Source organism: Melozone crissalis, unplaced genomic scaffold (assembly GCF_028551555.1).
Source record: "Melozone crissalis strain CALT ecotype California unplaced genomic scaffold, PUWL_Pcris_2 ptg000027l_1, whole genome shotgun sequence".
Taxonomy (NCBI): Eukaryota; Metazoa; Chordata; class Aves; order Passeriformes; family Passerellidae; genus Melozone; species Melozone crissalis.
Window position 1 is genome coordinate 71,737,792 of NW_026535805.1, and position 26,280 is coordinate 71,764,071.

Sequence of the window (26,280 nt, forward strand, 5' to 3'; positions counted from 1 at the left end):
GGCAGATGAGAAGTGGGTTAGGGCAGTTGACTTTCACTACAGCACTTCCTTTGATCAAAGCTAATTTTTAAAAGTCTGGGTTAAGTCAGCAGCTATTAATCTTTTTGTTGTGGTGTATTATCTGTAATGGGAAAAAAAGATTATTTTCCTTCTAATTGAAATCTTAGAAGGATGAAAAATCCCTAACATGACTTTTGCAGCTTTTTTCCCAACTCGTCTTTGCTTTATTATTTTGATCTCATAGCACTGCTGAGATTATTTCTGTTGTTGTTGTTATCGTTGTTTGGCTCCTCTTGGCTTTATATCATTGTATATCATTGCAGTGTTCCATCAAGGCATTTATCAGCTTCCTCATTCAAGTGGTTCTAACAGCCACCTAAAACTTATCCTATTAAAACTCATTATTTACAAAAGCAAAGGTGGAATCAGCAGAGTTGTGATGTCCAACCTCAACAATTAGGTGTAAGAATGCGTCCTCAAAATGGCAGGGTTTTAAAAATCATTGTAGTTTGACTTTTCTTGTCATGTATTACAAAATAAAAGTTTGCGCTTTATTATTGTCATGGTTTAAGTCCATCCAGCAGCCAAGCCCCATTCACTCACTCACTCACTCACTCACTCTCACTCACTCAGTCACTCCCTCCCTCCCTCCCTCCCCCAGCATCAGAACCTGGGAAGGAATAGGAAGGGTGAAGGTAGAAAACTCCTGAGTTGAGATAGAGACAGTTCCATAGGGAAAGCAGAAGCCGTGCACACAAGCAAACAAGGAATGAATTCCCTGCTTCCCGTGGGCAGGTGGGTGTTCAGCCATCCCCAGGAGAGCAGGGCCCCGTCACACCTAGCAGTGTGGGGAGACAAATGTCGTCATCCCAAATTTCCCCCCCTTCCTCCTTCTTCCCCTGCCTTATGTACTGAGTATGATGTTCCATGGTCTGGAATGTCCTTGGTCAGTTTGGTCACCTCTCCCAGCTGTGTCTCCTCCCAAGCTCCCCCAGGCTTCCCCCAGTGCCCTCCCCACCAGCCTGGCAGTACAAAAATCAGAAAAGGCCTTGGCTCTGTGTCTCCACGTCATCATCACTGTGTTCAGCACAAATCCAAAACACAGTCCCACACCAGCCACTGTGAAGAAAGTTAATGCTACTCCAGCCAAAACGAGCACAAGTACATAATACAAATACAAAACCTGAAAATTTAATTCAAAGATGTTATTCTTTTAATTCTGTATTTAAGAGACTTCTCTGATTTCAAGATCTGACATTGTTCTGAACAAAACTATTATATGTACTGTGTAAAAGCTATGATGAGCAAGACTGAGCTCTCTTCTCTCACTCAAGACTTTGGTTTTAGAAGACTTGGCTAATGACAAACCATTCAGTCTAATGGAGTAGATGGGGATCAAAAGAATTTATACTTCCTACAAGTACTGTAAATCTCTCTATGTTCTAGTGTCAGATTTGTGAGTAACTAGGAATTGCCTCTGAAATTCATGAAGAAAAGAAGTCACTATTTTTTGTAAATATGTTCTAGGCAAAAACTGAAACATATTAAATATGGGAGATTAAAAGCAAGTTTGCTATTTCTGGTCTTAGTTTATCTGCACATTCTCTCTGTACAATCCCAACGTTTTCAAGTATTAATAGGGTTTCTAGACATTGAAAACATTTATAAATTTATAATCTTGCTCCCTACCCCCATTTTTCTGATAATGCTTGCATAGCATGTTTAATAATTTACATACCACTTAGATACCAGTATTTGATAAAGTCAGTATGCCAAATTCAGCCTCCAATTATATATTCCTTTGTTTGCCTGCCATAGTGCAAAATACAAAGTAAAATTTTGATTATATCTTTCTTAATGTTGTTTTTCAGTAACATTCTGAGGCAAAAAAATTTGAACCATGGGGGAAGCAGATCTGCTAAGAAACCAGTTTGGGCTTTGTTAGGCAGTGAAGAAGACATATGAATATATTACATATGATTATCATAAAATTAGGGCCTGGAAATGGAACAGTCATGCTGCTGCATTTTAGACAGTACATTTATAATAAACTGTAATAAGGTAAACACTTTGAATGGATATAAGAAGAGGCATTACTTGTGATCACAAATGTGTACAAATGCGTGTTCAGTTCATGCTTTTGAAGCTCAATTTAACACAGCAAACAAATTTCCTTATAGTGTTGACACAGTTGTTCTCAGTGGTGAATTTTGATTTATGGGGAGAAAACTTTAAGCAAATGGTTGTTTGGGATCTAAATGGAAGAAAAGAGTGTGATTCTTAATGGCTGTAATTTGAAAGCTGTGTGTTGTTACGAGTAAAAGTGGGTTTAAAAGATTCACTTGCAATCACTTGATACTTTGGATTTTAGTTTAAATTTCTATTGGTGTATTCTGATATGATTTGGCATCTTTCTGAAAGAATGTAAACCCATGGTTTCTAGGGAACATTTCAGAAGCCAGATAAGAAATAATGAGAATTAGGTTTAGGGCCCAATCCTGATGCTCAAAGGCATATAATTTACAAGGATAAGAGCTTGTAGAGCTGGATCCCACATAAGTAGCCATCAGATACTGTCTGAACTTGCAAAAGTAGTTTTTCCCTCCATAGAAAGGCTGCTGGGAAGCTCCTGATAGCCAAGCCTTGTGGAGTGTCCCTCTAACCCATCCCTGGCTGTGTGACAGCAAGTGACAGAATCCCTTGTATGGTGTAAGAAGTACAGGTCAAACAAGATTAACTTAGACTCCTACAATAGCAAGAGGTTGGGTACAGATGAACAGATGAAAAATAGTAATATGAGAAAGTACCCTGTAAAATCTGTGTGTGAGAAGCACAAACATTTGTCTGGAAATCCATCCTATTGGAGGTGAATTCCAGCATGTGAAAGGCAGCAAATGTCAGAAAAACTCCTCATCCTATTCTGACACAATCATCTTAAGTTCTCTTTCATTTCTTTTGAGGTGTAGGAATAGTGTTGCCAAAGTGATTATAAAATAGTGATAGCATTGCTTTGTCTCTGGAAGACTTGTTTGGGTTTCTACTGATAAATTATTAACAAGATTTCAGCTGCCCTGTGTCACAAGATTTCTTGGTAGCATGAGTGTAAGTACCTGAGGGGTAATTAAGATTGGGTTTAGAGAACCTAATGGGGGGTAAATGCTTTCCCTGTGGTGTGGCCACAAACTATCTCTTTCTTCCCCATTTGCAAACTGAGAATAATAAGCCTTAAGAATTAATAATTTATGAATGAGCTAAGTGGTGTTTTCAAACTATATTCTTTACTAGTAATGTATAACTCTCATCTCCTCGATCTTTGTGTCTCATTATGCAGCACTCCCTGTTTGGGGCAGGCTCCCTTTTGCAAAAGCAGTCTGAGTAAACAAAGCACAAATGGGGCTCAATACTTTTAAGACTGGCTTTCACAAGCTAGATCATGGCAAGCAGAGGTACAGTCCTCAAAATGTATCAGGCTGTGAGTGAAATATTTTCTCACAGAATCATTTCTATATTATTATTTCAGCTTTTTTTGCCAGATTTAACTGTATATCCTTGTTCTCTTCCCCCTTGTATAGTTGCTTAACTTTCTGATGGGGTTGCTTTTTCTTCAGAAACCTCCTGTGAATTCCTTGTCCTTCACCGAAAGGTTTTGATGTTTTGGGGTTTTGGGGGGGGGGGGGGGGAGGGGTGTTGTTTGTTTGTTTTTGTGGGGTTTTTTTGTGTTGTTGTTTATTTGTTTTTGCATAACTTGCTGAACAGTTCTGCAGTTTGCTGTGGCATTTTACATACTACAAAAATATCTGCCTGTTTTTCTTTGGAACTTAAACACTTTCAAGATTTAGCACTGTCTCCAGGGATTATTATTATTAGCACAATTATTTATGATGTGCCAAAACCAAGGTAGGCCTTGCAAAGTTGCCCCAGGTGCTTGCAGAGCATTGTTTTTACCTCTTCCTACAAATTCATGAGCTGTAGAGCAGGTGCAGCTCTGTTTGCACCAAATGCACATCCTCTCTGCAATAAGGTCACACTGACAACTTGCTTTGAGAGCTCTGTTGCTGCTCTCTTAATGCCTGGGTGTTTCTGCAGTTTCCCTGAGAGTTTCTTGCTCTTTCATCAGCATGCTGAGGGTCAGAATTATATGCGCTGCTTTTTAAATAAGACTTTATTTAAGAACTCATCACAGCAGAGCTATGCGAAGTTCACAAATCCTCAGCACAGAATTCTTCAGTTTCTCAATTTTTACAGGAGATTTACAGATTTTTTCTTCTTAAATCCAGAGACCTGTGATGATTAGAGTGCAGGGGAAAGGGATATTAATCTAGGAGGACAATAATTTCTTACTTTGTTTCATTTAACTGTTCAAGATGCGTATGGACACCCAAATCTCTGTGTCCCATTCTTGATGATGATTAAAAGAAAATGGGATTTTTTTAAAGCTTTAGAGTTCTCTCAGGAATTAGGTGGAGATGGCAATGTGTAGCAGGAAGGACAGCTGTTCTTTGAGTAATGTAGAAGCCTGAGCTATAATGCCTAAAAGTGTGCCAAGAGTTTATTGGTTTTCCTTGGCAAATGGCTTTACCATTGAGTAAAATGAGATGCAAAAAAGTATATTTAAAAAAAAAAATCTAGAAGAGCGATCATTGAGGAAAACATTTGCGCAAACACATGTCTATTTCCACATCTTGGTCTTAGCAGTTACCAGTTACCTGCCTTCTCATAGATGCCAGTGTGTTCCTCTGAGAGTCAGAAGCAAAGCTCAGGAAAACATTGGTTTCTTGCAGATAGTTCAAATGGTGTTGCAAGTTCAGGTGTACAGGAAACCTTCCAGGATGCATTAAGAAACCTATTTCCAGCTGGCACTGAAAGTCATTAAGCTTGTTATATCACTGGTAAGAGGAAAGCTTTTTATTTCTGATGTTTCCATCTGTCACTTGCCAGGAAAACCCCAGGACTCCAACCCATTATATGTATCAGAAAACAATATCTATATTTTTAATTACTACATGTAAGAATGAGAGGTTCTTTGAGAAAATATTATATGTTAAAAAGAAAGACTAAATCATGAACTGAGAGTGCTAGGCACTGGAAGTGAAAAACAATCAAACAAAATCCACAATTTTAAAAAGCATTCTTGTAATTTGGAAACATGATTCTTCTTCTTTGCTTTTCACGTGATTCTACAGTGCTTGGGTGTTAACATTGTGGTTTAATGAACATGAACAAAAGTGCGAAAATTTTACATTTCTTGATACTCTTTTTCAGGAATGACATCTCAAAATTGGAGCATTTCCTTTTCCTATATACATAAGAAGCAGCATAGTTGCACTTAGAAGGATTTATTAATGTTAAATAACCATCTCAACTGCATTGTGTTTACCCAAGCTGATAACCATTTGTTGGGTAAACATTCCTTAAAAAGGAAACACAATCAGTATGTTTAGTTTAGCAAGAAATCTATGGTTTGATAAAATAATCTCTTGAATAGTATAAAGAAACAGATATTAAGCTGCATTACAAAATCTGTTTGGGCTTGAGTAAAAATGCAAAGCAGATTAACTGATTAACTTTTTCCAGCAGACAGGATTCACGTGGTTCAGTGGACGACTTATGTGAATGGCATTTAGTAACCATGCAATTTTTTATTCTTTGTGAAGTTTGACAATGAAAAGCATGAGGTACTTTATGTGAATGGGTAAAAAAGTTCTTCCAAAGCATCTGAACAAACAGTCCAGAGTTAGGAAGAAGCACTGAATGAACAGCTTGGGATCTGTGTTAGGTACTGGACTGTGCCCTGTAAGTGCTGGGGGCTCTAATAAATTCATGTCTACTGACTGTTTCAGATGTTCTAACTCAAATAATTAGAATTACTTATATTCATGACTTCACCAGCAATCAAAGTAAGAGTGCTTTCAAAGGATCCCTGTTTCTTACACCTCATTTCCTCTCAATTGCCTTGATTTGACATGAACGTCCTTGGAGTTCATCACCTTTAAGTGTTTGGTCTTTAAAAAGAGCTTGCTTTGAGTTTGGTTTATCTTTCCATCTTCAGAAGCTGTTTTATTTTATTACTGCTACTTCTTTATTTTTTCTGTCTCCATCCTATTCCTTCAGAAGTCTTGACGCCTCTTTGTTTCCTCAAATTCCCATGTAATTGTTCTTTTTGTTCCCTGACTGTTGTGATTGCATCTCCCTGATCTTCAGATGTTGCTCTACTGCTGTGGAGTCATAGTACCAGTGGGCAGCTTAATTCTCCCTTTGTCTTGGACATTCCACACCACTGGAGAAGTTTGGAAATAAAGTCTATTGTACTTTGCAGTTGTGGCCTGTCAGAGCATTGGAGACTAATGCAGAAATTGGAATTTGATATGTGGTGTTTTGCAATAGAGGCTTTATTTACTAGACTGTCATTTGTGGCTGAATCAGGACAGGGAGCTCACACATGTCATGGTTTTGGACAGTTCTTACAAGAATGTGTTTTATTTCTGCTGGGTGACCTCCTTGGGAGGTGTGGGACTCCAGTTCTGCAGGAAGAGACTGGGAAACAAACAAAAGGTTTCTCCTTCATGACCACACAGCTGATAATTTATTTTGGGATGTGTCTTTTTCACTTGTTTGTTCACTTTGGCTGCAGGAGTGTATCCTAATGGAGAAAATGTAGTTATGATATCAGTAAGAGAAGGAATGACTTTCTAGGCCTCATCTAGCTGCTCTAAACTTTTCTCGCCTGCAGGCATTGGAACTTATGTTTAAAAAAAGAAAACAAACAGTTTGTGTATTTGAGCATATCAAAAGGAAATGCCTTCATTGCTCATGCTAGCTATAAAAAGGCAGATTCTTATTAGAAAATAGAAACCCATTGCATTTAGAATCCATCTTGTCGTTATGTTATGGTTCCTTTTACTTTCTAATTCTCTATTTCAAAATAACGATGTTTTAAATTTTGTAAGACTTCAACAGCTGCTTTTGCTCATTTTTATTCTCTCATGGAAGTGAAGGTTTTCTGCATCTACTATTATGATGTTTTCTTCTGGGACGTTAAAAATTGGCTGATGATTAGGGGTATGGAGTAAGAATAGAAATGGGTGAATTGAAGAATGTCTTTCTATCTATGTTTGGTAATAGGGGGGAAAGTGCAGCAAAAAGGCATTTAAAGAGAAAAGAATTTGAAATAGAATGTTTTAAGATTTTGCTTACAAGCATCACTTTTTTTAAGGGGATTATTTACTAAACTGGAATAATTTCAATTGCTTTGAAAAAAACATGCATATAGAAACATAAGGCTTCTTTCAGCCAAGTCTCCATTTATTTAAAGGCTTATCTACTTTTTTCTTTCTAAAGAACTTGAAAATGGGGAAAGTAGATGCATTTGTAAAGTTTAGGCCTGTCCATTGTAGACATGCTTTCTGAAATATTAACTTAATTACCTTAAAACCTAAATTTGCATTGTTAGTGCCTCTTATGTAGAGTCGAAGCTTGCTGAGGAATTTCATTCTCCTTTGGGGTTAAGGGTGATGAGACTAATGTTTGAGTGGAATGATGTACCAGTCTGAAGGTCAGGTGCCCTGTGGACAGACACAGAAAAGCATTGGCTGCAGCAGAGATAGTAACGGCATCTTCATGAGACTGGAGATAACTACATTCAATTTAAATGGGTTCTTCTCATTCTCAGCTGGATATATTAGGGTTTTTTTCACATTTTGCTCCAATTTAACATAAATTCTGGCTGCATGTTATTCATCTCAAAATGACTCCATTATTCATCCAGGCAAGAAAATTTGAAATAGGTTAGATATTTTAAATTTTTAAATATATTTTTAATTTCTTTCAGAACATAGGGGATAGAAGGAGCCTGGAAAATGAGAGATTTCCTGAGCCTTAACTGTCTTCGTTCTTAGAAAAAGAAATAAGCTTATGCCACTGAAGTTCTTCCCAGTGAATGGCTCAGATGATGATGATGGGGGAAGCCTTTCTCAGCAGGGAGGGGAAGATATAATCATGTAATCTGACATTCTTTGGTCTGATGTGTTACTGAACTATTGCTGAAATGGGGATGCAGCTCAAGCCCATTTTTTTCCAGCCACACCTTGCAGACTAGCAATAATGAAGTGAATCAGCTTCCAAAAGGATGCTCCTCTGTGGTTTTGGAAATTACTTCTGTTGGGCAAATAGGTTGGTTCCTGATAATTAGATCAAGTATGGGCAGGACCACTGAACATTGCTGCTGCTGAACAATTTCCTTCCTCTTGAAAAGAAACGTGTACAAGTTGGTGTTTGTCCTTGCCCAGGACACAGTTGTCGCCCAGACCAGTGCCCCTGTTCTGATGCACACAGCCCCATGTCCAAGACTTGATTCTTTTGGGATTCTAATTCTGACTGGCTGTCCGAAAATAGGCTAAGGAATAAATGTTTAATTTAGGAAGGCTCCATGGAGTCCTTAGTGTGGTGGCAGTTTCCGTCTTGAAATTGCTGAATGCTGGTTCAAGGCCTTTTATCAACAGCATGGCAGAAACACTGGTACTGTGTTAAGCACTGAGGATAAGCATTTTGGCTGAGAACTGCCATCATTGCTAACTGACCTCATGTGAAGCACTAGAAGCTAGAAGAAGTACCTCTCAGGAAGAGAAGTGATGGTGTGTTATTCAAATACTGCTATGCACTGTAATATTTAAAGGGGAGAAGGAGGGATGAACACACTGCAAAAGGAGAATTGAAAAGACACTGTGCCGAGGAGCTCAGAATTAATTCCCAAAGGGAAGGAATTTCTAGACAGTTAAATTTCATGTTTTCCTTGCCCCACTTTGAATCTGAAATACCAGAAAGTAGCATGTGCATGGAAGGGTAGATTAAAGGTGTGAATTATGGATACAAGAATCACTGTGACCTTGTTCAGTCCTTTGTATAAACAATACCCATTTAGAAGTTTACTAAGATGCAATAGTGGAAGAGTGTTTTTAATGCTGAAAGTGTGTTTCCTCAGAATTTGTGTAGTTTTAATGAAATGCCCAGCAATTACTAAATGGTTCTTTTATATTAGAATAAGTACCTATGTAAGATTAAGTCACTTAACAACTACAGGGAATAGTAGGTGCTGTATTTCTTCCTTTGTAAAGTAATTACTACAACTTGCAACTGTTAAAGGCTCTGATCATCGGTTATCTAATGGGAAAATTCATTTCAGTCACTGCTTTGGCAGGTGTTCATATTTTGTGGAAAGATCCATCTTCCAGATTGCTAATGAATGGCCAAGCAAGTCTCTCGATAGTTAATAATATTGCTTAATTGCCACAGTCAGATAAAGCTGCCATCTAATTTATTGCTATTCTCAGCATCTGAACACTAGAAGAATGATAAGCCATGAGAAAACCTTATGAGGTGGGTGGTTAGTTGAAGTCATTACCTGCAGTTTTATACATTTCCTTCTCTATCAAGTGATCTTTCTAATATTTCCCTGCTTTGTCAGAAAATCAGACATGTGGCCGTACCCCCTGCTGCCCCCACTTCCACTAAGCAGCTGTTTTCAAAATAATATATATCTTCCCAAGGCACTGCACAGCCAGGAGTTTCTTCCTGGGTTTATGTATCCATGGTATGCTGGAAAAGGATGTTTTCCTTTTCCAGAAGGTTTTCCTACATACACCTGATGAAACATAATGCATCCATAAACACATGTCAGTCAAACCTCTGGACTGCATGTAGCTTTTCAGTGCAGATGGAAGAGGTGCAGTGCTGCTCAGAGCATTCTGCAAACGAAAAAGATTGCTAATCTGAGCAATCTAATGGTCAACAGAAGACACAAACGTCACTTAAGTAGTAAATGATTTGAGGGAAAAAACTCTTTGCAGGTGCTGGAATGGATAAAGAATAGTTTGTGACATGAAAACCTGACTCAAACTCTGTCAGTCCTGCAGCAGGACAGGACTCAATTGTAAGCAAGTTTTACAACATTTTCTTAAAGTTCCATGTTCACTTGACAAGTAGAATCCTAGGGCTCCTAATCCAGGAGTGAACACAAGTATTCAGATTAAATACCAACAGTGTTAGGATTCTGCTTTTCAAATCTTGTCCTGTGCAGTATAGGAGGACTTGATCCATGCTCAGAACCATTTCCTTAATTAATTGTCTTTATCTGGGAGTTAATGGAAAAGGGGTTCATGGGTTTTTCCTCTGTATGTGCTATTAAGCTGTCTGGAGACAGCTATGGCCTTTTTCAAATCTGCATCTCTCTGACAGTAGTAAATTCCCATGTCACTGCTCAGGAGCAAGTAGACAACAGAGGTGAAAAATTATGCTAATGAATTGCAATAACCACCTCCTTTTTATGAGAGCGCTTATGCATAAGATCCTGAATCCAAAGTGTTACATTACCTTGTACAGCTTTTTATTGGTAAGCTATAGCAACTAAATGCAGCTAGTAGTTAAATACAGCTTCATACTGCTGAAGAGGCTCTTTGGAACAAAGTGAAGTATATGGGTAAAATTGTTAAAGCGTTAGATAAGGTTCTCAGGTTACCATGGTTACATGAAAATTTTTGCATTGTATCATAGATTAGGATGCATAGGATGAAGTAGCCAAAACAACTACAAAGTCCAATGCATATAAACTACATTTCCAAACCACATGGTGTTGCCAAATAGAAAGACAAATAGCTCAGGATATTGGCTGCTGACAAATCTATGAATCAATCAAGAGGGGCCTGAAGGAGATTTAGAATCTATGCCATTTGAAAGTCTGCATTATTTTGAAGTTGCAGTCTTAATTTTTAAAGACAAATGAAGAAAGAGAAAAAAAAGAAGAAAAAACCTCAGTCATGTAAAGAGTGAAATTATTTTTGTAAGCTTTTTCCAGTATTGAAATCTGACATTTTGCTGTGAGACCTTCAACAAAGAAAGTTGATGAAACATGGATAATACATTTCGTGCATTTAGGCTGGCAGTAGCACTTAAACTGGAAGCAGTTTATTCCCATGGAAACCTATTTGCATTTGGGCCAGAAGTGACTTTTTTCCCCCCCTCTGTTAGCACTGCTGATGTTTTAGCATAATATAATTGCTGAATATTGACAGCAAATTTGAAAAGTATTTTTTAAATGTTAAAAAGCTGAGCATATGTAAAATGGAGATGTATTCTATGCAATTTTTTTTTTGTGTAGGATGGAGGCACATTGCTGAAAAATGCAGGGCAGCTTTTGATCTTCTATTATTTATGCCTAAAAGAAAGAAAAAATTGTGAATTAAAATCTGTTTATCCTAAACAATTTTTTTATACAGGTGACAAAAGAACTCAAACAGTACGACAACAAAATTATAGAGTGCAAGTTTGAGAACAACAGCTGGGTCTTCATGAGACAGAGGATAGACAAAAGCTTTCCAAATGCCTACAGCACTGCCATGGGTGAGTAGAACAATTTGCTTTAGAAGTTTCTCAGGCTAAAATTTTAATGTTTTACCTCTGTTCTGTTTTAAGTAGGAAAGGCACTCTGTGTTCTTATTTCAGGTCTGGGTCCTGACTCCCATAACTTATTAAAGTAATGCCTCATCTTGCAAATGCTTATGTCATCACTAGTTTTTAGACAGCATGAATCCTCTGGCTGCAGGGTTATTTGATAAAGTCAGTCAAACCTGAATTTAACAGGTAACACAGAATCAAGAATCAAGTGCCTAAATCTTTGCAGAACTGCAAACACTTGCGCAAAGATGACTTTAAATGGCAGGGCATGCCTTTCAAGTCAGAGCCAAGAAAGTTTTTATTTACAATAGCGTTGCTTTAGCTGACATCAGTGCCTAGCATTGTGTTGGCTTGCTGGGATGTAATGCAAACTGGCACATTATGAGAGGAATTAGTTAAACAAAAAATCCATTAAAATGCCAAAACCATTATTTGGCAGATGGGCTAGAAAATTAATAGGAGAAAAATGTCATCTTGAGTTTCAACAATAGTTACACAAACAATGAAGCAGGGAAACTAGTGAAAGGTGGGGGCATATTTATGCGGAGTTGCGAAACTTTTATATTCCTCTACCAAAAAATTCTTTGCCAAATATTGTAGAATAAAGAATGATATTTACTTTGAGGTAAAGTGTAAGAGTTTGAGTAGAAGTGTGTGCAAGGATGAGTAGCAATAAACATATTGATACTGACTTTTGTTAAATGCCAAAATGAAATTTAATCATATTTAAGACCATGCTAATTACTAGGGCTGATGTAGGATTTTCTCTGGACCCTTCTACTTGTATTTCTGCCTGAGCAGTGAGTAGATCTTCTTGGATAAACACAGTGTGGTCATTTTGCTAGGAGATGATAAATCTGTTGGCACCTTAGGGAACCAGCACAAAATGTAGCTGAAATATTCGCTGAGTAGTCCTGTCAGGAAAGAGGAATGGACCACAAAAGTCATAAAAGTATGACATCTCTTTGTGACCATGACCTAAATTTTTCTTCTCTGGTTCACCTTAGTGTTTCAATAGTTACTTTTCCCTGGAGTTTTCTCTTTTCTTTTTCTTTTTTTTTTTTCTTTTTTTTTAATGGATAGCATATTCTTCTTTCCTTCATTCTTAAGAGCATATGTATTTGTCCTTTTTCTCCTCTTATTTTCTCCATTTGTAGAGCAGCTTTGTTATTCCTGACCTTTTGTCTCCCAAAACAAAGTGGACTTCCTAAAAATTAAAATTAAAAGAAAATTAAATGCTACCGGCAGATTTTTTAAGATATATATCAAATTTTCTATAGGAATTTTCTGAACAGAAAGTTTTCTTTTGGCTTTGAGTTTTCACTTTTGATCCTTTTTCAAAATCTCCAAAAGTTATACTTTTATCATTTGAGACTTCTTTCTCTAGATCCTCTCCTCTCTATTAGCTTTCTCTTGATGAAAAATGCTGTTTATTTTTCCCCATGGTTGAAATAGCAACAAAATAAGTATCTGTCTGACTCTTGCTTTTGGACTTTCAAAATTACCTTTCAAATTGAAAACTGGAGGTCTTTTTGCGTGATTAGGCTAAGGCAGTGCTCAACAGTTGATATACAAGTTACATGAGTTACACCAGCTGCCATGAGACTGGAATTCTGTTCCGAAATTACTGGTAATCATAATGCTTCCCAACTGCTATCTTAGTAATCCTTTGGTTCTGGTGTTCTGCAGGAAAGAAAGGAATGTTTTTGAGAATCATTGTTATTCATAACAATGTTACATTGCAAGTACATTTTAAGGAGTTCTGATGCTTAGTACTCTAGGGGATCAGTAGATTGTTTTGCATGGAAATTGCATCCTTACTGTGGCCAGCCCTTACATGCTATCAATTACCTTCTAATCATTTTGTGCTTTCTTCCAAGATAGTTGTAGGATTCCCACTTAATTTCATGCTCCTTTTTTCCTTTTTTTTCTCCTCTAAGTCTCTCAGGAGGATTAATTAGGGGAATACAAAGTTACATAGGAAGGCATTAAAAAACATTTCATTTGTTTAAAGTGAAGTAAGCCTGTTTATTTGTTCCATAAAATCCCATGGACCATGACTTACAAACTGTGGTCTGGGGAGTTATGTTAAGTACCCCAAGAGTGCCTCTACATGTGTGCCTTGGCCACCACACAGCACCATGGCTGCTACTCCATCATATGGTGTGGTGGTGTGGACATGCCATTTGCTTGGTGTCAAGTCTTTCTGCCCCATGAAGGTATATGGGTTAAAAAAACCCCAAAGGACTGCACATTGCAAGTTTAGGGTATTTATAGTACTTACTGGTGAAAAAATAAGTTACCATAATTCAGACATTTTCAATAATAGAAGCCAGTCTTGTTTCCATCTTGGATTTGATGTGTGTTTCAAAGCTGTGTCTCACAAGGCCCTCGTTGCTGTTCCTTGCCTCAATAGGATGTCAGTTCTTGGTGCTTTTATAGTTGCTTCAGGAAGCCTTACACACACATATGCCTTCAGTTTGTTTTAAAAAGAGAGATTCCCATGAGCATAGAGGCCCAAGGCATTGCTTTGCTCTCTGGGGGGCAGAGCAGAGATTCGTGACTCCAGACACAACCACCTTGTCAAAGCGTGCGTTTAAGGCTTAATACTTGAGCCAGAGTATGTTGTTATTTTGCCAAGAGGGGCTGAAGTTATTGAAGTGTCGAGTAGAACAAATCAGTTTAGTTACATGAGAATGTGTTCTTTGTTCCCAGCTGTCTGCAACAGCATCCAGAATCCAGTGACGAAGGAGATGCTGTTTGAGTTCATTGACAGATGTGCAGCGGCTTCCCAAGGACAGGCACGGAAGCACCACCTTGACCCTGACACTGAACTCATGCCACCCCCGCCGCCCAAAAGGCCCCGTACCATAACATAGGGCCTTGGGCTCCATGGAGGAGAGGAGCGTGTGTGTGCAGTTCTCCAGGAGGTGACACGCAAGTGTGGAGGCTGGGAAAACAGAGATCTGGATTGCTCTAAATACGTCTGTGTGTTTTCTGAGTTTGGTTTTCGTTTTGTTTTGTTTTTCTGAATTCTACATACCAATGGACGTTGTTTTGTAACTGATAAATTCAACCTTACCTTATGGTATTTGAAGATTAAATTTCCAAAGGTTTAGACAAGAACCAAGTACAATGAAGGCAGTGGAAAGCTGCCTTGTTTATATATGGATCTCTTTTCACCTTTAATTTATAATGTCAACAGTCTGGAACTGAGGAAATACTGGGATGCCGTACTTTTTAGGAGCTGTGTTTAAAACAAGCAGAAGTGGTTTTTTTACTATTGTTATTAAACTGGCTGTGATTTGTCACCCATAGTATAACAGATCATAGTTTCTCTGCATTTCTGAGATTTGTGTTTAACAGCAAACAGCAACGTTGTTTGTGTTCTCTGTTGATTAAAAACTAAGCCGCCTTAGGTTACTCTAATTTCAAAATTAGCTGGGTTTTTGTTGTTGAAATATTAAAAAAGCGAATTCTTCTTGTAAATAGCATCCCTTTGAAACAAGGGAATGTGCTGGATGTTTGCTTTTTCCCCATGTTTGAACGTAATGCCAAATGTATAGTGGGCTGATTTTAGCTTTGCCTTGTTATCTGTAGATCAGAAATGTACCAAATCCTTAGTATTAAGGTCTCTGTTAAAGAGACTGTTTCTAGTGCAGGGCTTAGTCCTCCACAGTGATACCATTGTAAATACTTCTAAAAAGTACACATCACTGTGATACACAAGAGTAATAAGCAGTGCTGATAATGAAGTCTTGCATCCAGGCACAAAATGGTGAAATAAATGCCAGGCAGCTCCTGTGTAAAGGAGAAGGTAGTTTCAGTGGAAGAGAGCCAAATCAGACAGGAAGTCTCTTGATTTACATAATTGCAGGGCAAAAGTAAGTAATTTTGGGGCGGTGGATGAGTGTCCCAGGGAACAGGACACTCATTTTCAAAGATGGGGTTGGCTGTCCTGTGGCACTGTGCTCATCCTCTGGCTGACTTTCTTTCTTACCAAATGAAGAAGCACATGAATGCCCTAATGGCTTTTGTTGCAGCAGACTGGCAGATGTTCATAATATTAGTTTTGAGAAGCTGCCGTCTGGCTGTCTAAGGGAGGAGTTGTTCTGAGCTGGGATTAATTGGAAACCAAATGCAGATTTTAAAGTTTACTGTCCATTTATCAAGCAGGGATTGAATTGGCTCTTTCTATCATTTACTTAGTGTGTGAGTCATCCATGCATTCAGTAGTCTGAATAGTGAAGGTCATTAATTTGTTATAACTAAAATGCATTTCTGTTTAAATGGATTTTCATGTTTGTAAACAAAATTTACTCCTGGTTTGTTTTTTTGTTTTTTTTCTATATGAAAACTTTTTGACTTTGCTTTGTGGTGGCTTCTCTGGTTGTTTCAACCTGTTGTATAAATGCACACGGCATCATTTAGATGGTGTTCCTGGTTTCTCTTTCTGGGATATTCCAGATGTGTTTTAGAGAACTGAAGGAGTTATATAAGTTACTTTTTATACTATGGTAAAACTTGAGGGGAAAAAATGCTTTCATCAAAGTTCTTTTTTTCAACTGTACATAGTTTCTGCACATTATCTATTGAAAAGATGTAATATCACCTATGCAAGGTTGCAAAATGATCTCTTAAAAAGAGCCTTATAAATTTGATGTGAAAACCTATGCATCCTCTGTGCATCTTGCATTGAAACACACAGTTAATTATTTCTTTGCTCAGTATGAATAATTTCCCCCAGATTATACTTGTCAGTGAGATTGTCATAACATACACTTTGTCACTGATCTCCATGGTTCATGGCAATTGCAGTGTGTATGATAATTACAGCCTTCTCCGTGAGCTTAGGACATTTCGTTTTTTTAAGAATGTGTCCAGGTTATTTCTGTCTTTCTCCTTCCCAGCTCTTGCATCTTGTATTTCATCAAGACCTGGCTTCTGATTTATCTTTTACTCCAGAGCTGCAGCACTGCAAGCTGTCTTCCATGTGCATTCCACTAAGTCATGTATGTGTTTTGGCCCTTGTGTTTTGACAATGTCTTTTTTTCCCACTCTTGGTTTGAAATGGATATTTTGAAGGAGTAATGATTCTGAGAAGGTACAAAGCTCCACGTTCACGTTTGACTGTCAAACTCTTCTTGCACTGTGACCTGTAGCTTTTCAGAGAGGTCAATCACCTTTGCTTTTCTGGAAGGGGAGGCTTCTGGGGAAGGTTTGAATGAAGGTGGTGAAAACAAGTAGACTTTCACTTGGACCAGATGGGTTTAAGGCCGTGAGAAACCTAAACCTCCTTTCTCTGCTACTAGATATTCAAGAGATTGAAGCTAAAAAGCAAAGAAGAGTCTGTGCTGGGAAAATAATGATGATTATGAAAAACAATACCTTAACTTGTCTACTCTTTGGTGTACAGCATGATTTCATCCACTGTTTTGTCATTTGTTAAATATATAATTAAAATTTGGGTTCAGTGGAGTTTTCAGAAAATGTAAGTACATTCCTCTAAAAACCGTGTATTATGTATTTTAATAAAGTCAATGGTTTAAAATACTTTCCCTAACGATGTATTTGCTTTGAATGCCTTTCCAGTGGTACTGTGGTACCAGTGCAAAGTACAAGGATACTTCAGAGTTACTGTTGTTTAGTTCTCCAAGAAAATGATCCACATTTTTCAGCGGCTTTTCTCTGAGGCAGGAGCCCTCCAGCCCAGTGGTGGCCATGATCCATTGTGCCCTTTTTAAGTGCAATTTGATTTTGCTGCAAATAGAGCCAGAAGGAAACCAATTGGTGCCTGAAATACATATTCTATGACAGGCTAATGTTGTGTAGCTTATCCATTCAGTGTTAAGTGCAGCTGCATGAAAAGTTGTGCAAGAGGTCTGTAGGAGTATTCCCTGACAATTTATCATTCAGCATGACCCTACAGCTGGTAGCCCACCTACTTGGATCAGCCCCTGGACTTGTATTGTAATAAGGCAGTTTCCTTTTTCAAGCTGCAGCTGTCTAGGTGGCACTTTTCAGGAGCTAAAAAGCCTATCTTGATTTTTTATAATTTCTTTCTAATTAAGATCCTGCCTCCACTGATGTTATGTTCTTGTTATGTGTACAATTCTTGTGGTGCTTCTCTCAACCATTTCTGACTTTGCAGTGCTTCAGTGCAAATGCCAAACCAGATCTGACATTTGAGCACACCAGGAGAGGTGTGGTAACTTCTCTATCCCCTGCTCAGTCCTCTGCTCTGCGGGCATTAAGGAAGGGGATTGATGTGCTTGGGCCAGCACACCACAGTTTTTGTTGGCTTGGTTTTTCACTGGAGCAGTCCTTCAGGATCCCTGCTCCTCTGCATGGCAGCTCTTCACTTCTGTGCCTAAGAGGTGTGACTTTATATTTGCATAATGTGTAAGGCATAATTGTCACTTACAACCTCAGAGTATTCTCAAAGGTGATGGCACAGCTAGGTAATTTCCTGGGATTCATCTATACTCAGGAGAGAGAGAAAGGGAGCTGGAATCAGAATTGTTCCTCTTGCATCTCTTATGCAGATTTTTGTCTCTTCAATGCTTCCTCTCAGTTCTTTCTCAATCAGTATGATGTGTCACATTATATGTTACTCTCCTGTGTTATTTGGATTTTGTGAGCAAAGTGTTAAATATTTTTATTTCATAGCATTGAAACTCTTGCAATGTCAGTTAAATTTATAAGGTCGTTAAAAATATCCAATTAGTTGGTGAAGAGTTATTTATTTTCAATAGATGATATTGCTTTCTGTTAGTCCTCTGTCATGCTTTAACCCCAGCCAGCAGCCCAGCCCCACACAGCTGCTGCTCAATCCAGGCAGTCCTGCTAACTTGAATGGGAGAAACATTCAGCTGAAATGCCTTAAATAGCCAGGCCACTTCTGTCCTGTGCTACAGCACAGAGATTGCTCTCACTTTGCCTGGGGGCTGCTGCAGCTTCCAAGGCTCACAAACCCTGCAGGGGCTGCATTTCACCTGTACCCCTTTGTTTTCAGTGTCAATTTTCTACACTCTGTGCTTCTGGCATAGTTCCCCCTGCTAGGGTTCCTCCTTACACCTACCTGCCTGCTTCTCCAGTTGTCCTATGATGAGGTGTGACGCTGAGAGCAGCCTGTGCCCAGTGCCTGACCCCCCAGTCATGTTCTTTGAGGGCAGTGCTCCACTGGAGCCTGTATGCTCATCCCTGCATGAGCCAGCCTTGGGGATCCATGGTAGGGGCAGTGCTGTCCCTGTCAGGCAGGCTTGCACAGGGAAATCAAAGCAGCATCTACAGTATGAGCAAGGAGCCCATTTCCCCTTCCCTCCCTCATGACCCCATCTCCCTATTTCATGTACAAATAAAGGTAAGACATACTCTTTACACTGACATCTGGATAAATTAGTTAATGTTTGCAGTGGGAGTGTAGGTTAGCACTCTCTCTGCTTCCCTGGTGAGAGTCTGCTGAGCTTCTGCAGACATCTGTAGGGCTGAGGCTGGAGGTTGATTGAGACATTTACAAAACAGTTTTCCCTCAGTCGGGGCTCATTTTAATCTGGTTTGTTTCAATCTAGAGTCAGCAATGGGGGGGAGCACATGAGCTTGAACCTTTCCAAAAGTGTGAAAATACACAAGGCTGAACTTGATGAGGGAATGGTAATAATACTTTTTTTCGGTGTTGCAAAGAAAGCTAAAGTAAAACTTAAGTGCAAACCATTTCCACTTCTCTTAGCACTGGATGTAAAAACAATAGACATTTTTCAATCAATTTATAGTCAAATCGACTCCCATTATAGGAATTTATTTCATCAGAAATACTGTTCATTTCTCCTTTCTCCTTCCTCCACCCTCAGTATCTTTGTGTCTATTCGACTAGCAGAAAGCATACTAATTGGGTTCAGGAGCATTCATCTATGATACTTTGAGAAAATTAAGTTTTGATTAACTCTTCTACTCAGAACTTTCTCTAATGTGGGGAGACGATAGCATTATCATATGAAATAGGTCTGTATAAATGCCAAGTACGTGACACTGGAGAAACAGTATTTTGTTATTAAAACGTACTTCAAAAGTTTCTGAACTAATTCAATCATCAATGCATGGGAAACTTTAATCCAAATAGTAAAAAATTCCATTTAAAAAGGTAAGACGATTCAACAGAAAAAGCTTGGAAGAAGAGTACAAATTTCCACAGACTGCTGTGGGTGCAGAAGGGGATGCTGAGTGTTTCTGTGGCCAGAAAATCAGTGCTTTGCAGTGGGAGCAACTGGAGACCAGGCAACAATACAGAGGACACCACACAGATGCTACAAGTTTGGTCTTGTGGAGGAAGGGGCATGAAAGGCAGCCAAGACTGATTCTATCTTGTGTATGGAAGAGGAAGGGAAGAGGTAGAATAATAGATGGCACTAGGAGTAGGGAACTTCAGTGGAAAGATGAGAGCAGAGCAGACATCAGTGCCACTGAGAAAAGAGGAAAAGAAGTTGGTGAGCGGGGGAAGCAGAACAAGAGAAGGAGCAAGGGCTGGTGTGAGGGGTGAGGAGCTACCCTGGAGCTGTGAGACTGCTGAGAGAGAGGGCTGGCAGCAGTGAGGGAGGACCAAGAGCCAGCATGTTCATGATGAGGTCCTAAAAGAGCAGAGTCACAGGTAAGACATTTTTCTTCTCACAGCTAAGCTGTTCCTGAGCTCCAAAAGCTTGGGGTTACAATTACATCCCTGGGCTTGAGCACACTCACAGATCACCAGGAGTAGCACAGTGAATGTGAGACACATCTCTGCGTCACAGCACAGGAGCATGCAGACACTTTTGAGCCCTTTTTAGGTAAATCTGTGTTATATAAACCCATGTGTGGAGCCGGTGGAGCTCTGTGATAGATTTTACTGTTGCAGCAGCTGGGTATGGCCTTGGCCTTCCTGCTGCCTACCCTGGCTGCATGGCAAGGGCAAATTGGACTCTCAAGTTGGGGCATGCTCCACTTTCCCCTTACCTCATATCCTGCCAATAGGATTACACCTTGTACCTCTGAATGTATTAATTTCAGATGAAGAACTGAGCAGATTCCAGGACTAGAGAGGTAAAAGAATAAATACCAGACAGCTGTCTTTGCCAAATACTGTTCTGGTGAACTCCAGATTAAGAAGCTTCATAAATGGGCCACAGACATGGCTATGTAGTATTTCTGATGAAGTGGACCAAGAAAAAAGCAAGTCTGCTGAGAGACTTGGCTTTGCAGGAACAAGGGGACACATTCAGGCTGGCGCGGGAGTGCAAAACCAGAAACATGTCTCTTTCCAGGGTAAACAAAAGCTATGATTTATGAGGTAAGATAAGAATAGAAAAGCAGTCTTAGTTTGATTTCCCCCTGTCAGTTTGCTTGGCAGTCAGTCCTGTTTCATTGTATATTTTAGTACTTATAATCTCCTTTGGTTTGGTTGATAGACTATTGAATGCAGGATCTTTTTAATGAGGAATTCTGGTTTGACAACATGGAGGTTTGAGACCCATAAAATAACTGCTTGGAAAGCACTAAGGAGCAAAACAAGTCTCTTTCCTCCATCAGGCAGTGAAAAACGTCTCTGAAAGGTTTTCTGGTCTTTAAGCTGTGGTCTTCCAGAATAATTTACTTTCTCCTGCCATGGCAGCTTGTTCTTTTAACAGAAAAGATTTAGTATGTTCTCTTTGGCTGAGAAATCAATTGGATGAAATCGATGATAATTCTGCTGCCAGGTAATACTTATCCATGTGAGTCAGTGACCTGCTGCTATTCTGCAAAAATAATCTGCAGCAGGTAAATGCTGTAGTTTGAAGCAGCTGTGGTTGGCTTTGTGTATTTCACCATTTGCTGCTTTCATAAAATCTGTGTGTTTTATCCCTGAAACTAAGAGGAGCCTGTGCCAGCCAGTGTAACCAGCAGCTGGCCTTTCGCTTCCTCTTACAAACGTCAAGCAGAAAAACACAACCTCCTTTGCTTCTGGTGTCACAGCCAAGTCATTTTTCAAAAGTGCATGTAGCTAAATGAGGATGGTGACTCCTGTTGCTGAGCCTGCTGCACCCGTTAGAAGTGGTGCTGGACTCTCCCTCCGTGTGGGACGAGCTGCGCAGCGGGAGCAGTGTGACTGCATTAGGGAGAAGGCTGCTGTTGCACCCTCCTTTCCAGCCCAGTCTCTTCCAGCATTTGTAGCTGTAAAAGTACAGATTGCCTTTTTCCATCATGGCCTTACAAGAGCGTTGCCCCATGGAGGTGAGCTGAGACATTTGGATGCTGACAGGCTTGTGTGTGTTTCCCCACTGCACAGCTTTGGATCACACGGCTTGGCAATGCTCCTCCTTGGCAATGCCCCTGGGCTGGGGCTGGAGGCTTTAGAGGAGAAAGGCACAGGTGTCTGAAGGAAGTGCAAAATACCCCTCTTCCTTTCCCTCAAGGGCACCATTTTATCAGCAGGGAAGGCAAGTTGATCCCAGGGGAACAGGGGAGGCTGTTTAGCTCCAGTGAGAGGTGAAGCACATGGCTGGGTCATCCTGGCTGGTGGAAATGGGCTGACAGTCCATCAGTAGCAGGTATGCAGGCACACAGGTCTGAAGCAAAAGGAGGTCACTTTCAGCTGCAGCTTTGTAGTTACCAACTCCTGTAACTCCTCTGTCTCCAGTTTACAGAAGCCACAAAGCCCTTGACATAGAGTGTCTATGCAAGCACTAAGGCCTCGTGGACTTGTGTGTAATAACTGTTGTCCTTTTGAAATCTGTGCCACCAAGGCTTCTTGATGCTTCACAGAAAATTAGAGACATGCTTGTTAAGACTTGGTCATGCTGGCCCAGAGCTGTGAAGGAGCAGGGAATGATCAGGAGGCTTGGAGAAGTGGAATGAGAACAGCAGCCTGTAGCACTGGGACTCCTCACCCTACTGATGGAGAAAAGAGTTGGGCCTATGTACCTGTGTCTCTGTGGAGCACTGTGCAGCAGATACCAAATACCTGCAACATCTGCTAATGATAGCTTCAAGGAGGAAAAAGATCAGCTTTCACTGATTATGAAATTCAAAATTTACTGCATTATGTAGCGGCTCCTGTTCAATCCATAGGCAAAATATTTTCTGAATTTTTGGAGATTTGACAAAAATACCTATTCCACAAAGCCAGTTGTGAGCACAGAATGTTTCTGCTTTCACATACAGCTTCAGGAGGGAAAACAGAACAATTCCTGTACAGGCAGCTGGGTTATGAAAACTGACAGAGCATTGCCTGTGTGAAGAGAGTTTAAATGACGCACAAGGGACTGGTTAGTGTGTAATATGCAAATGCAAATCTATCCGTGAGGCATTACAACTACAAAATGTCTCACAATTATGCTCTTTTCCCAAGAAGTAATTTCTTACCATGGGTTCCTCCCCCCTCACAGCAGCAGGGCTTCTTTTCCCAAGTGAACTGGTTCTAGTCCTTTATCTTCTCTCCACTGTGCTGAAGCAAATGGACTGACAGCTGAAGGGGTTGTCACCTCTTGTGATGTACCTTAGAATCATAAAACTATTAAAGTGGTTTTTTTAGGACCTCTCAGGTTCTCTCTTGGTCCTCACCAAGTCCAGGTTTGTTGTGCTACAAAAAGCATGCAAGGATTCTTTGTTAGCTAGTCTGTGGGGTAAATGGTGATCAGCAATGGCAATGCAATGTCCAGATTATCCACACACACCATGTGCTGTTCAGCACAAGAGTCAGCAGGCAGAATTCAGGAAATCTTTTCTGCACTTTTCATAAACTGAATTTTTTCATTTTTGTTAGACGAGTCTTGAAAATAGCTTGCAATACTTGGTGCAAATTGCTCCAGCCCAGAGACTGGAAGTGCTAAGACTCTTGTTTTCAAGTTCCTGGATAGATTCTAAGTGGCAATGGAACTCAATTCACATTCAAAGAGTGCCTTATGTTTGTTAAAATAAATGGTACCAGAGTGTCACATCGCCTCCCTTGTGCCCAGCTGCAGGTGCTTTAGTGACAGAATTCATTTTGACATTCAGGTGGGCAATCAGTGCCACAATCCTGGCTAAAGGTGACCTACAACACAAACTTGCACGTATTGTTCTAGGCCATGGGATGCCAGCTAAGCCATTTTGTATCACAAACCAGAAATTCTGTTTAGCAGATATAATGGAAGGTTTTGTTCAGATTTAACTCCATGAAGCATGGGTGATAATGTTGACAGAAAGTGACAGCACAGCAAAAATCCAGGTAAGCAACAACCAAGGTAACTTTCAGGTAGATGTGATCCCCATGAAACCACAGGGGAGAGGGGGGTATTGCTTTTTCTTTTGTGGAGCAGGATGTCAGCATCAACCATGCCAAATGGAACACCAAGCCTGAACTTACAGGTTCAGACCCCAGTTTGTGCCACCACAATTGTGGTGACAAGTCACACTAGTCCAAGGACTCACAAGGTCAGGCAGCAATGTGTGTGTAACCTTCCCCAGGGATACACATGCCCAAGGCCCAGCCTTTTGCTCTTTTTGATGGCAATGTGGAATTTTCTTTCAGTCCTTTACAGAGAGACACATTCCTTGTGTCTGAGTGTTGAGTAAGGCACAGAAAGATGGGACCAGCTGAAATGTAGCCAGATAATGGCTTTTGATACCTGCCTTTCAGGAGAAATATTAAAAAATTACATGGGACACCTATCTGAAATGGCACTCAGTGAGCTCTGAGATTCACATTTTGTAATGAAGGCATTTCTGAAATGGCAATCAGTGAGCTCTGAGATTCACATTTTGTAATGAAGTTATTTCTGCTGCAGTGTGAGATAAAAGCAACTCACTTCATTCTCGTTTGTGCTGCCAGCCATGTTGGTGTCTCAAGTATCTGTTCACACACAGGTGATGATGTTCCTCCCTATGCTGTTTAAAGACTCCAAGATATTTTCCCAAAGTCACAGAATAGCTGAGATTGGAAGACACCTCCAGAGACTGTCTAGTCCAACCTCTTCTGAGGGTTGCATTTGTAATTTTTTAATTGCATGTTAAAAATGAAAAAATGTCAGAAGAGGAACATTAAAGAGTTCTGTTTCTCATTAAAAGAGGACAGCTAATGTACATACAGTATGTTCAGTGGCAGCAATTAACTAGTCAACAAATCATCTTCCAGAATACCACAATTACTTTCTAACATGTGAACAGCTGTTGTGCAGTGTCTCATGTGCACATACAGCACATATAGATTAAATCTGAAGGATAGCATCTATAGAAGCCCATTGTCAATGCCCATCACCTCAAAGTTCTACAAGCAGGTGATCTTTTTGAGGTTTTTAATTGGTGTCACAAATGCAGTCATTGGCAATAATGCTTAAAATAACATTCTGTGTTTCTGGAGTACCCTCCCTTCTGAGGTCACAAAGGTATTCACTGACACTGGATCATGCTCCTGCAAGGTTGTTCTTGTCCTGTTTTACAAATGGGGATAAAAAGTCAGAGGAGTTGCTGTTTGGAATGCCATTTCCATGGCAAAGCCTACAACTTCTCTCTGCTGAGCCATGGTCCTGTGACAGAGTACAAAATTACCCTCCATGACATCCCAAAATCTTTTCCTGCGTTTTCCCAAGGATGCAAGGTCTGAAGTACCACAAGCGCATAAAGCCTGGAGTAATTAGAAGACGATTTTTCAAAAAATATCTCCAATCTCAGCCTTATATTTAAAACAGTGTAATTTGCCAAATAGGAACCCAGTCTCATTCCTTCATGTCTGTGATGCCTAAATCATTGCCACATCTGACGTTCCCTAAATGGGAACACAAAATTTCTGGTGGCTCGCAAAGTCTGCCTGTTTCTGTTTTGCTCAGTGTTGAGGAAAAATCAGTTGCTCCAGGTGTAGCAAACCATCTAAAATCAAAATACAGTGATGAGAAGGCAAGACCTTCTGTAGCCATGTTTTGGACTAGGGCTTCAACGTTCTGAAGGAGGGGAGTCTGTCACAGCCCCGGTGGCTGTGATGGCTCCTGTTGAAGGGAAGCTCAATCAGCTAAGTTCAGGATGTGGTATCCAGGCAGGATCAGAGGCAGCTCACAGATATTCAGTTGAGCTGGTCTAGCCTTTCTTGATTCCTCCTCTATTCCTCTGGATAAAGAAGAATTCAGCTTCATGACATCCATGTGATTGGATATGGGGGTAGCATTTTCTATTGCTGTAACTTCCTCAACACACAGGGCTCTGCTCCAAAATGCTGGTGGGTAGAGAGAATGATGTGTATGCTGAGATCCAGGGAATAAGCATACTTGCTATAGCTAGAAGGACTGCATACTAAATTGTCAGAATAAATGTTTGCCAAGACCATTGTTAATGCCCTAAACTTTCTGAAAATGAAAGAGAATATCAGCCCTAGCAAAATGTGATTGAAGTTAACTGCTTTGATGTTTCTTAGAGAAATTTCTGGGTAATTTCTCAGCCATGTCTGTGCATACTGCAGAATTAAATATTTGTTTCAGCTTCACTGAGTTGCAAATTTCTCTGATACCCCGGTTATAGATTTCATGGCACAGTTTTGTCACTCAACAAAAACAGGGCATAATTAAGCTCCCTTTTGACATATTCCATGGGTCTGGCTCTGCCTCCATTTTTCTTCTATTTATATGCTGTTCTCTGATTTATTTGGACAGCTAATAATTCAAATAGCATTTCTATATCTTTCCAAGAAATAAATATTAGAAAAAAAAGGAGTTCTGCTGTCAAGAGATTTTGTTTGAGGTGGTAACTTTCATTGTTGCAGAAGGTTTTTTGCTTGGCACTCTGTGCTGTAAACAGGACTGGTAATAAGTCATGTCTGTGAAGTGGATTAAGTTTTGTTATAATAGAAAACAATGTCAGAAA

The 26,280-nt window shown here is 39.8% G+C and overlaps 1 protein-coding gene across 1 annotated transcript in view; it reads left to right on the forward strand.

Moving 5' to 3' along the window:
* The window catches only part of RNGTT (RNA guanylyltransferase and 5'-phosphatase), a 170,856-nt gene extending 153,858 nt beyond the window's left edge, over window positions 1–16,998 (forward strand). Inside the window, exons 15-16 of the mRNA XM_054280289.1 lie at window positions 11,268–11,391; window positions 14,161–16,998. Coding sequence (XP_054136264.1) covers window positions 11,268–11,391; window positions 14,161–14,324 — 288 coding nt within the window. The 3' untranslated portion in view covers window positions 14,325–16,998. The remainder of the gene's footprint in view (window positions 1–11,267; window positions 11,392–14,160) is intronic.
* Window positions 16,999–26,280: the final 9,282 nt, after the last annotated feature.